Source organism: Panthera pardus, unplaced genomic scaffold, assembly GCF_024362965.1.
Source record: "Panthera pardus isolate Hobbes unplaced genomic scaffold, ASM2436296v1 HiC_scaffold_2, whole genome shotgun sequence".
In the NCBI taxonomy this organism is placed as follows: domain Eukaryota; kingdom Metazoa; phylum Chordata; class Mammalia; order Carnivora; family Felidae; genus Panthera; species Panthera pardus.
In genome coordinates, this window is record NW_026526765.1 from 34,629,222 (window position 1) to 34,644,859 (window position 15,638).

The window sequence follows — 15,638 nt, forward strand, 5'->3', positions numbered from 1 at the left end:
TTCTACCAAACACATTTAAAGAAGGGTTAATACCTATTCTCAAACTATTCCAAAAAATATAAGGAAAACTTCTAAATTCATTCTATGAGGTCAGTATCATCCTGACACCCAAACCAGATAAAGATACCACAGGAAAAAATAACTACAGGCCAATATCTCTGATGAACATAGATGCAAAAATCCTCAACAAAATACTAGCAAACTGAATCCAACAATACATCAAAAAAAAATCATTCACCATGATCAAGTGGGATTTATTCCCAGATTGCCAGGGTAGTTTAATATTCTCAAATCAATCAACATAATACATCATCTCAATAAGAAAAAAGGATAAAAACCACATGATCATTTCAATAGACACAGAAAAAGCATTTGACAAAGTACAACATCCATTCGTGATAAATGCCTTTAATAAAGTAAGTTTAGAGGGAACATACCTCAACATAATAAAGGCCATCTGTGAAAAACCCACATCATACTCAGTGGGGAAAAACTGAGAGCTCTTCCCTTACGGTTAGGAAGAAGACAAGGATGCCCACTGTCACCACTTTTATTCAACATAGTACTGGAAATCCTAGCCACAGCAATCAGACAAGAAAAACAGAACACATTCAAATTGGTGAGGAAGAAGTAAAACTGCTACTATTTGCAGATGACATGATACTCTATATATAGAAAACCCAAAAGACTCCACCAAAAAACTACTAGAACTGATAAATGCATTCAGTAAAGTTTCAGGATACAAAATCACTGGACAGAAATCTGTTGAATTTCTATACACCAATAATAAAGCAGCAGAAAGAGAGATTAAGAAAACAATCCCATTTACAACTGCACCAAAAATAATAACATACCTAGAAATAAACTTATGAAAGAGGTGAAAGACTTATACTTCGAAAACTACAAAATATTGATAAAAGATATTGAAGATAACACAAAGAAATGGAAAGACATTCCACGCTCATGGATTGGAAGAACAAGTATTGTTAAAATGTCTATACTACCCAGGGCACCTGGGTGGCTCAGTCGGTTGTGTCCAGCTCTTGGTTTCGGCTCAGGGCATGATCTCATGCTTTGTGAGTTCAAGCCCTGCATCAGGCTCTGTGCTGGCAGTGTGCAGCCAGCTTGGAATTCTCTCTCTGCCCCTCCCCAGCTCACACACACACCTCTCTCTCAAATAAATAAATGAAAACTTAAAAAAAAAAGTCTATACTACCCAAAGCAGTCTACAGATTTAATGTAATCTATCAAAATACCAACAGCATTTTTCACAGAAAGATAACAAACAATCCTAAAATTTATATGGAACCACAAAAGACCCCAATATTCAAAATAATTTTGAAAAAGAAAGTTGGAGATTTCATGATTCTGGACTTCAAGTTATATTACAAAGCTGTAGTAATCAAAACAGTATTGTACTGGCACAAAAACAGACATATAGACCAATGGAACAGAATAGGAAACCCAATTATATGGTCAATTAACCTTTGACAAAGCAGGGCAGAATACCCAATGGGAAAAGGACAGTCTCTTCAACAAATGGTTTTGGGAAAACTGGTCAGATAAATGCAAAAGAATAACACAGGACCACTTTCACACATCATAAACAAAAATAAACTCAAAATGGATTAAAGACCTAAATGGGAGTCCTGAAACCATAAAAATCCTACAGAGAGCACAGGCAGTACTGTCTCTGACATTGGCCATAGCAACATTTTTCTAGATAGGTCTCTTGAAACAAGGGAAATAAACGTAAAAATAAACTATTGGAACTACATCAAAATAAAAACTTCTGCACAGTGAAGGAAACATCAACAAAACTAAAAGGCAACTTACTGAATGGAAGAAGATATTTGCAAATGACATCTCCGATAAAGGGTTAGTATCCAAAATATATAAAGAACTTACATAACTCAATACCAAAAAACCCCAAATAATCCAATTTAAAAATGGGCAGAAGACATGAAGAGACATTTCTCCAGAGAAGACACATAGATGGCCAACAGACACATGAAAATATGCTCAACATCACCCATCATCAGGGAAGTGCAAAGTAAAACCACAATGAGTTATCACCTCACACCTGTCAGGATGGCTAAAATAAAAAACACAAAAACAACAAATATTGGTGAGGATGTGGAGAAAAAGGAACCCTCCTGCACTGTTGGTAGGAGTGCAAACTGGTACAGCCACTATAGAAAATGATATGGAGATTCCTCAAAAAATTAAAAATAGAACTACCCTGCAATCCAGTAATTGCACTAGTGTGTACCCACAGAATACAAAAACACTAATTCAAAGGGATATATGCAGGACAACTGCATGGCTCAGTCAGTTGAGTGACTTCAGCTCAAGTTATAATTTCATGGGTTCTTGAGTTGAAGCCCCACATTGCGCTCTTTGCTGTCAGTGCAGAGCCTGCTTCTGATCCTCCGTCCCGCCTCCCCCCCGCCCCCGGTCCCTCCCCCACTTGTGTACTCACTCTCCCCAAAATAAAAAAAACATTTTTAAAAAAAGGGATACATACACCTCTAAGTTTATAGCAGCATTATTTACAATAGCCAAATTATGAAAGTGGCTCAAGTATCCATTGATAGATGAAAGGATAAAGAAGTGACACACACACACGCTGGAATATTATTCAACCCTAAAAAGAATGAAATCTTGCCATTTGCAATGACATGGATAGAGCTACAGAGTATAATGCTAAGTGAAATAAGTGAGAGAAAGACAAACACCAGATGATTTCCCTCATGTAGAATTTAAGAAACAAAACAAATGAGCAAAGGAAAAGAGACAAACCAAAGAACAGACTCTTAACTATAACTATACAGAACAAACTGATGGTTACCAGGGATAGGTGGGTGGAGGATCAGGTGAAATAGGGGATGGGTATTAAGAAGTGCACTTGTCTGATGAGCACTGGGGGATGTATGGAATTATTGAATTACTATGTTGCACACCTGAAACTAATACACTGTGTGTTAACTATATTGGAACTAAAGAATGAATGAATGAATAAATAAACAAAATTTGCATTAGGATAGATGAAAAAAAAAAATCTGTTTCCATGGCTTTAATATCCACTTTATGCTAAAAATTTCCAAATCCCTATGGCTAGCTCTCTCCCCTAAATTCTATACAGGTCCATATATAAAATGCCTTGTTGACATCATCTGTATTTAGTTGTCTCCTTAAAATCATCTCTCCCCTTCCCATCCTTTCTCCCCAATCATTTTTTCCAGTTATATTCTCTATTTTGGTAAATTGTACCAACAATCCATCCACTCAAGCCAGAAATCTAGGAGCCATCCTTGAGTGTTTTTTCTCTTACCATGAATATATCCAACATTATTTATTTAGTACCCATGACATGTTTCCAGTCAATGTTGATTCTATTTCTAGATTCCATCCAATTCTCTAATCCCATTTGCCACCACGATTTAATCCAGATTACTAACAGCTTCCCTCTGGTCTCTACTTGCATCTTCACCTATTAGACTATTCTCCATATTGGGGCTGGAACTACCTCTTTAAAAAGTAAATCTTTGTATGTCACTATCCTCCTCAACCTTCAAGGTTTCCCTTTGTGATTATAAGAAAATCTATCATCTTTAACACTGTTTACCAGGCCCCGGTGGGTCTGCCCCACCAACATTCTTTTTTAGTTCTTCGAATGCTATAATCTCGCTGTCTCTGAATGCGCTGTGTACCCTTGGCGTAAAAACACTCAGACTTCATATTGCTTCTTACAGGTCACTAGTTTTCCTCAAGGAGCCCTACTCCCCGCCCCAGATTACCTTGTTCTTCACATCTCACATAACACTCAGAAATCTGCATCCAGGCAATTAACTGTACAAAAGATCTATCTACTCCATCAGACTAAGATTAGAAAGGAACAAACTACATACGCCTTATTCACCACTTAATTTCTCAGTCCCTTAAACAGTGCCTAGCACAGCGCTGGCTCTCAATAAATAAATGTCTGTTGAAACAATGATTACACTCACCCTTGCATATAACCAGGTATTTTGAGTCTTTCCCTAATCCTCACTCTATTTTCTTCTGCGAGAAAAAGTAAATCTCGACTGTTACCCTCCAAAAGCATTTTTTTCGGATGAATGAATGAATGACCCAGGGAAGAGAGGCTGATTGTAGGTCACTGGTCTCTTTAAGCGCAGGGGTTGGGAGTGGAGAGCTGTAGTAATAGCATCATGTGTAAATAATCCGAGCAGATCTAGGTCCCAAGCCTAGCAAGCACGTGCCGCCTGCAGAGCGCGGAGAGGGCGGGCACCGGGGAGGAAGGTCCCAGGCGGCCGGAACGTGCTCGCGCCCGTGGCCGCCGCCCGCGCCGCGGCCGCCAGGGTCTCGGAGCGAGCGCACGTGTGCCGGTCGGACCCAGCAGAAGCAGTGCCCGGGCAATCGTGAGGAAATGGAGGGCGAGGCGCTATTTAGGGGTAGGGAACAGTGTGGGTTCAGTTTCGCCCAGAGAGGTGAGAGCCGGGAAGATCCGAGGGCCAGAGAGGAGAGAGGGAGGATCAAGAGCTAGGTAAGGCGGGCCCACCCAAGGCTTGGGAGGGAAGGGGGCGGGGCGGGAGGAGCCGCGGAATAAAAGCGCACCCGGGACGAGTTGTGAGTTTATTTCGAGGTCCGGGTCGGAAGCGCTCACACCTGGAGTCCTGCGAAGGTGGGTGGAAGGGCGGGGTTTAGGATTTATGATTTAGGATCCCTGCCCCGGGTACAGCCTGGCCCGCAACTGGCTCTACCCTAGCACAGCCCGACTTCCTCCTCCCAGCGTTGGCCGCCTCACCCTCGCCGAGCGCCAAATCCGCCACTAGCCGGGCGGTGGAGGTGTGGCTTCTTCGCTCCGTGGTCGGCGCTTGGTCGGCGTCCGCGTCAGCCGGAGCCCAGCGCGGTGACGCAGTACGTCGACGTAAGTGACGCGCAGGCCCGGGCCGCTCCTCCTTCGCTGAGTGAGTGCCGGCCCGGTCGGGGCGGGGGAGAAGAGGGAGGGCGGGGGAGGGAGAGGCGACCCGGGAGTCGTTGTGGGCCGCGGGCCGGACCGGGTCCGGGGCCGCAGGAGCCAGGGCCGGGCAGAGGGGCTTGGCGGGCCGTTAGGGCGCCGCCACGGCTGTCGGGTCCCTTCCCCTGCCGGACTTGCGCGCCCCGGCGCCCGGAGCCTCCGGCGCTCTGCCCACCCCGCTTCAGCTCGCGTCTCCCGACTCCAATTAGGTCAGGCTCGGAGTCCCGCGGCCGTGGCTCCGGCCCCCAACGCGCGGCGGCCACCCGGCTCGCCTTTCTTTCTTCCCTCGCCTTCCTCTCCTCTTGCCTCACCCTCCCCCCACCCCTTCTTTTCACGTAGCTGGGGTTTTGGGTTTTGTTGTTTTATGCTTTAGGGGTTTTGTGCCTCGGCCCGAGCTCATGGGTGTACATTATCATGCTCCTCTTTTGTAGAGCAGCCCGACGGCCATGGAGGCCGAAGAGACGATGGAATGCCTTCAGGAGTTCCCGGAACATCATAAAATGATCCTGGACCGATTGAATGAACAGCGAGAGCAGGATCGGTTTACTGACATCACCCTGATTGTCGATGGTGGGTAGGGTGGTGGGCAGAGCAGTGAATTTGTGGCTACCGTTCTTCTCTCCCCTTCCCCCACCCGCCTTTTATACCCAACCCTCTGTGGACTGTGCCTATTGAGTGTGCGCTGGGACGAGGGGGTACTTGTCAGTGGCCACTCACATAGACCGTGTTGCAGAAGGCTAGTTGGCTAGTCATGCTTTCAACATAATCATCACATCTTAACTTGTTGCAGCCTCTTGAAGTTTCCCTATTGCACACATTAGTGTAAGATGATGGCGTGGAGATAGAGAGGATGTCTCTAAATGTTTGGTTAATAGCTTTCTGCTCATAAACTTCTTTAAGGAGCCTTTCACAACAATCATTTGAGAAGTGTTGATTGTTCCTACCTTCCCAAATGGTCTTGGAGGGAGAACGTGAGACATACCTTTGCAGCATTTGTACCCTCTTTGGGTACAAATCAAATGGGGTCTTTACCAGTGTTAGGAGTTGTCATTATAATGGAGACAAACGTAGCTTGGGTATCTTTTCTATTTAGTGAAAATAGACTCCTCAAGGCAAGCTATTTATTATAGATCTGCTTACTGTAGATCTGCTGCTTCCAAATATTAGGTATATTAACATGTTTTCCATAGCAGATACATCCAGCATTATGTTTATTCTGTGTTTTTTTTGTCTCTTTCCAAGTGATGTATAACTTTTTGGGTTGTGTTTATATTTAGCAGTTTAAACTGAATCCGATATGCCTTTCACTCTTTAAGTAGTAAGAAGCTTCTCTTATCTCTTTTAATTTTATAAACTGGCTTTTATAAATTGACTTTATGAGGTCTTTGAGGTAAAGATTGGGTTCAATGTTTAATTGAAATTGAAATTTATCAAGATAGCTGCTTAGAATGTTCTGACTTTAGTTTCGTAATTTATATAGTCTTATGATTGTATTATGAAGAAAGATCTTTATATAATTTACTACTTTGTTTTATGGTTTTACTTTTGATTTTTGAATACATATGATACTCTTTTTTTTTTTTTTTTTTTAATCTAGGACACCATTTTAAGGCCCACAAAGCTGTTTTGGCTGCTTGCAGTAAGTTCTTCTACAAATTCTTTCAGGAGTTTACTCAGGAACCTTTGGTGGAGATTGAAGGTAAATGCTTGTTTTTGTTTGTTTGTTTGTTTTTTAATTAATTTACTTATTTGGAGAGAGGGCCCATGCGTGTGCACACATGCAAATGGGGGAGGGAGAGGCAGAGAAAGGGGAGGGAGAGAATCCCTGGCAGCCTCCTTGCTGGCAATGCAAGCCCGACACAGGGGACAGGGTACACGGGACACAGGGCTTGGGACTGGATCTCACGAACCCATGAGGTCATGACCTGAAGACGCTTAACCAACTGAGCTACCCAGGTGCCCTGGTAAATGCTTGTTATAAATACAATATTTAGCAAACATTATAATAATTAATGAAGAAGTGTTACTTTAGCAAGGTACTGTAGGAAATAGGTATCAGTGGTTCCTGTTACTTGACTGGATAAATTGTTCTTTTGACACTTGAGAATTCTTGCTTTCCGTAAAGTGCATGGTAAAATGATCCGCCAGGGAAAACCCTTACTTTAGATGGTAGATGTTGATCTCATAAAAGAGTCTTTTTCAACTTCTGAGACCAGTGCTCACTCTTTTGAAAACATGTATTAGAAGTGAATTCCCATTTTTGTTCAGTGGGCTTATGTTTCAGACTGGTGGGAATGCCACAGGTTACAGTAGAGCTGCTTTATTAGCAGAGGTACTTATGACATGCGCAAGATGAAGTGTGCTGCCACAATATGGAAAAGGCTAGGAAAGATGAACCGAAGCAGCATTCAGAAGTTGTAGTGGATATAGAGTCTGGGATGGAAGGAATCGTTCAGTAGATACAACCTTAAAGTAGAAAGTGATTTTTGCACTTGTTTGACTTTTGTGATAATAGCTTCCCAAGTGCTAGCTATAGTGCTATTTAGTTTAGGTGCATTTTCTGAGGTTTAAAGCAATCCTTTGAAGTAAGTGGTATTATTTCCAATTTATACATCAGGGAACAGGCTCCAAATGGTTACTTGCTCAGTGTTGCCCAGCTAGGAAGGGATTCACTTTGTGTATTAATTACCATGCTTTTGTCTTTTGATATGACATTACTTACCCCTCCCCACCATCCAAAACTGTAGGAAATATTTGTCTACATAAATACAGAACTTTAGCTTTTCCAGTGTTCTTGAGCTTTGGTTTTGTATCTTCTTCACTGTGTGTGTATATATATATTTGTTATGAACGAGTTGCCTAGAAACACTGTTCCCTTGGGAAAATTTGGTGCCCTGGGGAGTAAAGAAAATGTGAAAACTTAAGCATATTCCTTTTGGGGGGGTGGCTTTACATTCCAGTTTAGCATTCTGGCTGATACATCCATAGATAATCTTTTCATTATCTGTGATGGACAGCCACAGGCATAATGGAAATCCACGAAGCTTACTAAAGTGAGAATCTAGCTGCCTATACGGTATTAGTTTCTGTTACAGGGCAAGATTTCATCCATTTATTTACCTGAGGTACTTTGTGACGCCAGGCAGGTTACTTTACCTTAGTTGCATAGACAGCTTGCCTTGAGGCAGGGCTGAGAGGAATAAAATTTTCATCTGAAAATTCCTCATTTCTTTATAGGCTTGTCACAATTACTTGAAATAACATGTGCAGAGCGCTGAGCATAGTGTTTGGTACATTGTCAAAGTTTAATAAATTGGGACTGTTTGTCAGAATTAATACTTGTTATGTGTTATGTACTGTACTGGACCCAGGAAGTGAAAAATTGATGAATGAGACAGACTAAAGAATTTGCAGATTTAATCACAGATGAGCAACAGATGCAGAAAAGAGAGCAAAGAGTGTTGCAGAGACTTTTATTGTGGAATGGTGTCGCCGAGGAGGGAGGACGAGTGGTTTAGTCTACCTTGGTGAGATAAAGATTTCAAAGAGGAGCTGACTTCTGCTTTTTAAGCAAATAAGTGGCCCAGTCTAGAATATGCATTGCTTTTGGAACAAGGAATATACCTGGAGAAGTAGGGTCTTTTCTTCTGGAGACTAATCACCTTGAGATTCTCTTGTACTTCTTAGTACCTCTGACCTGCTGCCTTCATTATAGGATAGCACATACAAGCCTTCAGTACTTAACATGACAAATGAGAAAGTGTAAGAACATTTTCTGTTTTTGTTATTTGCCAGGTTCAGGTTTAAAGAATCAGTTTGGCTCAGTGTGTTTTTGTTTTTCTTTTGGTGTTTTTTTTTATTATTAAAAAATTGTTTTTAATGTTTTCATCTTTGAGAGAGAGCACATGCACACGCGCATGTGAGCAGGGGAAGGGCAGAGAGAAAAGGAGAGAGAGAATCTCAAGCAGGCTCCACACTGTCAGTGAGGAGCCTGAAGTGGGGCTCAAACTCATGGGCCACAAGATCATGACCCAAGCTGAAATCAAGAGTTGGACGCTTAACTGAGCCACCCAGGAACCCCTTGGCTTAGTGTTTTCTTTCTTTCTTTTTTTTTATTTCTTTTTTTTTAACATTTATTTATTATTGAGAGACAGAGACAGAGCATGAGCATGGGAGGGGCAGAGAGAGGAGACACAGAATACGAAGCAGGCTCCAGGCTCTGAGCTGTCAGCACAGAACCCAAAGTGGGGCTTGAACTCACAAACTGCGAGATCATGACCTGAGTCGAAGTTGGACACTCAACTGACTGACCCACCCATGCACCCCTTGGCTCAATGTTTTCTTAAGCCCTTAACTTCAGGATCACTGTACAATCTGTCTAGGTCACTTGGCTATAAAGAAAGCCCTGGACATGTCATTAGACAACCTGCCTTGTAGTCCTGGCTTCACTGTTTTGTCGTTATATAACCTTGGACATGTTGGCTTTTCTTTTTCTTATCTGTGAGATATGTCAAGTAAGTTTTCACTATGTCACGGACGTTTTAATGTTATGACATTCTGTGCTGTTAAAATCCTCTGGAGAATGCTGCTGTTGTTGTTTTGATTTGGTTTTGTTTTTAGCAGGCAGTCAGCCTGGTTTAGGTTCAGTCTGGGCTTATGTGGGCTGTGGATGCAATGCCAGTTTATTTTTCAAAACCTTTGTTGTGCTGCTCGGGTGCCAGGTGTGCCAGCCTGGGTCCACATCATACATAGTGCAGGTCTTAGACCCTTTACTGTGTTGCCTCAGGTCAGTTCCACATGTGTAGCTCAGTGGCTAGTGCTAGGCTGCATTCACAAGGACCTTTCTCTAGCTCCCTCTTCTGACTTCAGTACTTTAGCTCCTCGGGGCAACTTTTCCTGATCCTCTGGCTGGAAAACTGGGATTTTTAGCTTCCCTGTGCTGACATAGACTTCCCATAGTGGGATCCATTTTCTAGACAAAGTAATGAGAGGGGGGGGAAAAAAATTCTCTCCATGTTCTTGGAGATCATTGCTAGTTTTCTGTCAGAAAGAAGAACCTTTTCTAAGAATTAGTGTCTGCTTGGCGGCCACCAGCCACAGGTGTGCAGCATCAGAACTGGGACTTGCCTTGAGGCAGGGCTGAGAGGAATAAATCCAAGTATCTCCCCCCCCCCCAACACACATGTACTCTCTGTTCCCTTTCCTGATTCTCTAGCCAGAGTTTTCTTCTGTACCTGCTACACAGTTACAGGATTTGGGCTGTCTTCAAGTGTAAGCTGGGATATGTGAGAGGAAAAATAAAAACCAGGAAACTCACTGCTGCTCTTTTGAGTTTTGATTTCTGTCCTCAGCCTGCTTGTTTCTATTTATGTTTCAGAGTCCTTATGTATTTGCTTTATGTATTCTGCCCAGGATTTTTAATTGTAATCAGTGGACAAGATAGGGTGGAGTGTGCTTTCTCCATCTTAGTTATAATTTTAACCTCCCTCCGTAAAATATGAATAATGACCTCTATATGTCTAGAATGCTGCCCTGTTTTGCTTCTTCCTAAGGGAAAAAAAGAAGATTCAGGCTAAGGTGTTCATATTAACAGTTTCCTTAGATAACTCAGAAAGACTATATTCTCTTGCCCACTTCTCTTACGAAAGGAGCAAGGGATTAGTGAAGTCGACTGAGATTTGGAAGTTATCAAAGTAGTCCTGATAGAGAACCAAGTGTTTTCGCAGCTGTGCATCATCTGTCACCACATCACTTCCCTGGGCACATGTTAGCCGTTTGGTCCATGTTAGCTAATTAGGTCAGTAGTTTATTCCTAGGACTAGTGCTGGACTGGCGACTTAAGCACCTAAGGTGCTTATAAAAAAAAAAAAAAGTTTCCTATCCTGGTTTTGATTCTAAGGATCGGAGACCCATGCTTTAAGTCTGCAATGATTCTAATTAACCAAAATTGGGAACTAAGTCTGTAATTCCTTATTCAAATCCTTGGAGGCCAGATGTTTCTTGAAATTACAAATTTTCTAAAGATAATGCAGTCTGTGTAGTACATTATACTCCCAGTGGGGTCTAGGGGGTGACATTCTATAACGAAATAATACTTCAGCAGAGTAGCATATTAATATTTACTCTAAGTGGGATAAAGACTATAAATAGCCTAATGTCCATTCAGATCAAATATTGTTGCCAAATTAATGGGAAAACTTCTGGTCTTAAGAGATCTGGGGGACTTTGGAATTGTGAATAAGAGATTGTGGGCCTGTAGTGAATTAAGCTGTGGATATTCAAACTCTTCCAAGCAGGAGTGTTTCCTGCCATCATCTTATTTAAAAATCTTATGTTGGGGGCGCCTGGGTGGCTCAGTTGGTTAAGCATCTGACTTCAGCTCAGGTCATGATGTCACGGTTTGTGAGTTTGAGCCCTGCGTTGGACTCTGTGCTGACAGCTCAGAGCCTGAAGCCTGCTTCAGATTCTTTGTCTCCCTCTCTCTCTGCCTCTGCTCTCTCTCCCAAAAATAAATAAACATTATTTAAAAAAAAATCTTATGTTGGGCTTAAGAGTCGAGCCATCTGTGTTTGATTCTAGTTTAATCTTTTCAGTAACTTGCCAAAGTCACAGTTATTAACTTCTGTGTGCCTCAGTTTTCCTGTCTGTGAAATGGGATTATTATAGTAAGTTCTCCATAGGATTGATATGAGGATGGAGTTAATACTTGTGACGTGTTTAGAGTCATGCCTGGTATTTGTAGTATTATATGTGTCATTCCATTTCGAGAAAAATACACATTTAAAAAAGTTTTTTTTAATGTTTATTTTTGAGAAGGGGAGGGACAGAGAGAGTGGGAGACACAGAATCCAAAGCAGGTTCCAGGCTCTGACCTGTCAGCACATAGCCCAGCGTGAGGCTCAAACTCATGAACGGTGAGATCGTATCCTGAGCTGAGATCAAGAGTCAGACACTTAAATGACTGAGCTACCCAGGCACCCCAACAAAGGTGTTTTGTTATACTTTTAAACATTTGATCAAAACTCCTTAAGTTTAGTTATCTGTACCTCAGGCTACTCTCATATAATAATGAATACCATGGTGAAAAGACAACAGGAAAACAGAGATTTAGGGGAGATCCAAATAAAAGCAACCTGAAAAGAATCCAGTCATTTTTAGATTGCTTATTCAGGTATATAAAGTGCATAGGAAGAAAATAAAAGTATTTTTGTATTTGCAGTTATGCAAATTGTGTGCAGTTTAGACTTGGGCATTTCTTAGTGTAAAAATTCAGTGTTGAAAGTAGCTTTCTCTTGGAGGGCCTGGTTGGCTCAGTCGGTTGAGCATGTGACTTTTGATCTTGGGGTTATAGGTTCAACCCCCCACTTTGAGTGTAGAGATTACTTAAAATCCTTAAATAAAAGTGGTTTTCTATTTGTTTCTTTCAATAGATTTTTGTTGTCTTGCATTAGCAGACTGAAACAATAATATATAGCATTGAAGAGAACAAAGAAATAGAGTATCCTTTTGGGCCAAAATCTAACCATAAAACTTGTAAAGAAAAATTGGAATCATGGAAATTTAATTTTGGAAGTGACTTTAGCCCTTATTCACTCCTACTTTGTGTGTCTGCATTTTAGGGAGCATTGTTTTAGATACTGGGAGGTGAGTGTACAGAGACAAAAATCATTTCCCTCGTGTAACTTAGAGTCCAGAGATGCCCATGGGTTTTAATTACCAGAACAGGTACAGAGTTCAGCCTGGGGGAAGTATTAGAAAGTTTCATTAAGGGTGTGGCATTAGAATTGGGCCTTCAAGGGCAATAGGACTTATACAGATACAAACTGAGCATTCATTAAGGAAGGTGAGTGTTAAGGCAAGGAAACTTTTAGAAGTGAAGGGTTTGTTTAAAGATCAGTATATAGTATGGGATTGATACAGTTTAAAATTTGGAAGGGAAAATAGTGGTAAATAGGAAAATAACGTGAAGTACCTTGAAATAAAGGCAGACTGGTTTGGAACTTTTTTGCTGAGCTGTGGAAGGCCCTTGAAAATTTGGAGCTGGGGCGCCTGGGTGGCGCAGTCGGTTAGGAGTCCGACTTCAGCCAGGTCACGATCTCGCGGTCTGTGAGTTCGAGCCCCGCGTCGGGCTCTGGGCTGATGGCTCGGAGCCTGGAGCCTGTTTCCGATTCTGTGTCTCCCTCTCTCTCTGCTCCTCCCCCGTTCATGCTCTGTCTCTCTCTGTCCCAAAAATAAATAAAAAACGTTGAAAAAAAAATTTAAAAAAAAAAAAAAAAAAAAAAAAAAAAAGAAAATTTGGAGCTGAGTTGATGTAGTGATCCCTGGCAAGAAACATAGCATGTCTGACATGTAATAGTTAGCCAATTCATGTATTTAAGTGATAGATTTTACTATTTACTATTCATAAGAGTATTAGGAAACCTTTGGGAAAGATCTTAAAGTAGTTTGGTAGGAACTTTGGCTATAGTATTACTGTACTGTTAATGAGAATTCCATCAGGAATTAATTTTCTGAAATTCAGATACTAATCAGGTTTTGAACACTGAGCTTTTTTTTTTTCTTTACTAAATGTTAGAAGTTTTGAATCAATGGGCAAACATGCTAATGCACATCTTTTTTTTACAGGTGTTAGTAAAATGGCCTTCCGTCATTTAATTGAGTTCACATACACAGCAAAATTAATGATACAAGGAGAAGAAGAAGCCAATGATGTATGGAAAGCAGCAGAGTTTCTACAAATGCTAGAAGCTATCAAAGCCCTTGAAGTCAGGTAATTACTTATTTTCTTAGTGATGCACAGATAGTTCTGTTCAGTCATGTACATCCTATTAGTCAAGAATTTATTGTATGTGTTATGCCATAAAGGATTGACATTTTGAAATTAAGAATATTTAAGGATCTATAAAATTCTGGATACTGATTGCTCTTTCTCTCACACTTGATTTCTTGTCCTTCTGTAAAAACTGCTAAGGGTAATTAAAGTAGCATCTTTTGTGTCTAATAAAATCGGGAAGACTAGGCAGCTTTTAAGGAGTTGTTTTGTTGGGTTTGAGTTGTTAATTGTACCAAGCTTTATTCTAAAAAGAATTTGGCTTACAAAGATTAACATAGTCCTGTTTAAAAATAGTGAGGAAATGGATGAAGATAAATAGGCCACATGAGGTGATAATCAGTGAAGTTAGAAATACAGTAGCCAATATGCATGGCATTCAAGTCTATACACTTGCTAGGTGGGCTAAATCTAGCTCTGAATTCTGAAGCACCTAATGGAAAGAAAAAGGAAAGAAAAACCTTAAGCTACATTATTCATGGCTATGAGAACAAATCAGTTGCTTCGGAGCCATTCCTGGCATTAAGACACAAAATTTCTCAGAGAAAGTATTAAAACATTAAATGACATAACAAAGACTCAACATCTTGCATAACAAACAGTGGCAATATAACATAGTGACCAGGGTGCCTGAGTGGCTTAGGCGGTTATGCATCCGACTCTTGATACTGGTCAGGTTGTGATCTCGCATTTGTGAGATCAAACCCCTCTTGGGACTCCGTGCTGAGCGTGGAATCTGCTTAGGATGTTCTCTGCCCCACCCCTGCTCATGCACATGTGTACACACAGTCTCTTTTTAAAATAAAGATAATACATATGTTAACAAAATAAAAATAAATACAGTGACTGAGAGCAAGAGTTCTGGAGTCAGGCTGCCTGGGTAATAGCTTAGCTCTCTACCATGTAATGAAGTTACTCAACTTGTCAGCACCTCAGTTTCCTCATCTGTCAAAGGGGGTAATAGTGGTACTTTCTACACAGGATTATTTATGGGCATTAAATGAATTAATGCACGTAAAGTGCTCAGCATGGTGTCTGGTATAAAGTACTCCGAATGTGAACTGGCATTGTTATTAATATCTCCCGGCTGTGTTTCTTGTGATGTCATTGGTGTAACACTAAAGTGCAGTTTGGTAAAATCCATTTGCACGTGGGGCAAAATAATTTAGTCCAACTCACTGGTATGGTTTAGTCAAAAGATGCAAATTAGAATAATTCTAAGAAATAATTGAATTATAATTATCCATAAGTACCATTTCTCCTAATGAACTTGTAATTAGTTTGATGACAGAATTCAAGATTAAACCACGAGCTTGGTATGTATGTATTCTCTAATGCCTAGTGCCTGGCACATAGTATGTGTGTGCACATTTGTGAATGGATGGGTGGGTGTGTACCAGTTAAAACCAGGTCAACACTCCTGCAGAGAGAGCTGAGACCTGGGTAGCAAAATAGAGGTATGTTGAAGATAGTACCTGATGTCATACCTTTTCAGAATGAAAGTAGAAAGGGAATATAATACGGATAGGGCAACATCAGATGTGGTTAAATCCTGGCTGAGAATCTACTGAAAAAGTGTTCTATCTGTGTAGTTCTCCTTGCTGCTCGTACTAGTAAGTTAGTATCCAGCTGTGGGGAAAGTCCTTGGCAGCAGAACAGTGGAACACATTCTGACAGCCTAGGTTGGATTCGGAAGAGTTAGGACTTGAGTTCATTGTGTATAGTCACTGTGAGATGAAGGTGAGAACAACTGGGCATGGCTCTTTTCCCAGGCCTATTTAGAAA

The 15,638-nt window shown here is 41.2% G+C and overlaps 1 protein-coding gene across 10 annotated transcripts in view; it reads left to right on the forward strand.

Moving 5' to 3' along the window:
* The first annotated feature begins 4,303 nt into the window (after positions 1–4,303).
* The window catches only part of ZNF131 (zinc finger protein 131), a 30,783-nt gene continuing 19,448 nt past the window's right edge, over positions 4,304–15,638 (forward strand). Inside the window, exons 1-5 of one of the 10 annotated variants that reach the window (XM_053906976.1) lie at positions 4,304–4,549; positions 4,796–4,933; positions 5,455–5,593; positions 6,621–6,722; positions 13,649–13,793. In XM_053906976.1, coding sequence (XP_053762951.1) covers positions 5,470–5,593; positions 6,621–6,722; positions 13,649–13,793 — 371 coding nt within the window. In that variant the 5' untranslated portion in view covers positions 4,304–4,549; positions 4,796–4,933; positions 5,455–5,469. Of the gene's footprint in view, positions 4,550–4,663; positions 4,688–4,735; positions 4,974–5,001; positions 5,233–5,454; positions 5,594–6,620; positions 6,723–13,648; positions 13,794–15,638 lie in introns of those variants that run through there. The other 9 variants (XM_053906970.1, XM_053906966.1, XM_053906971.1 and 6 more) reach the window with 9 other exon arrangements.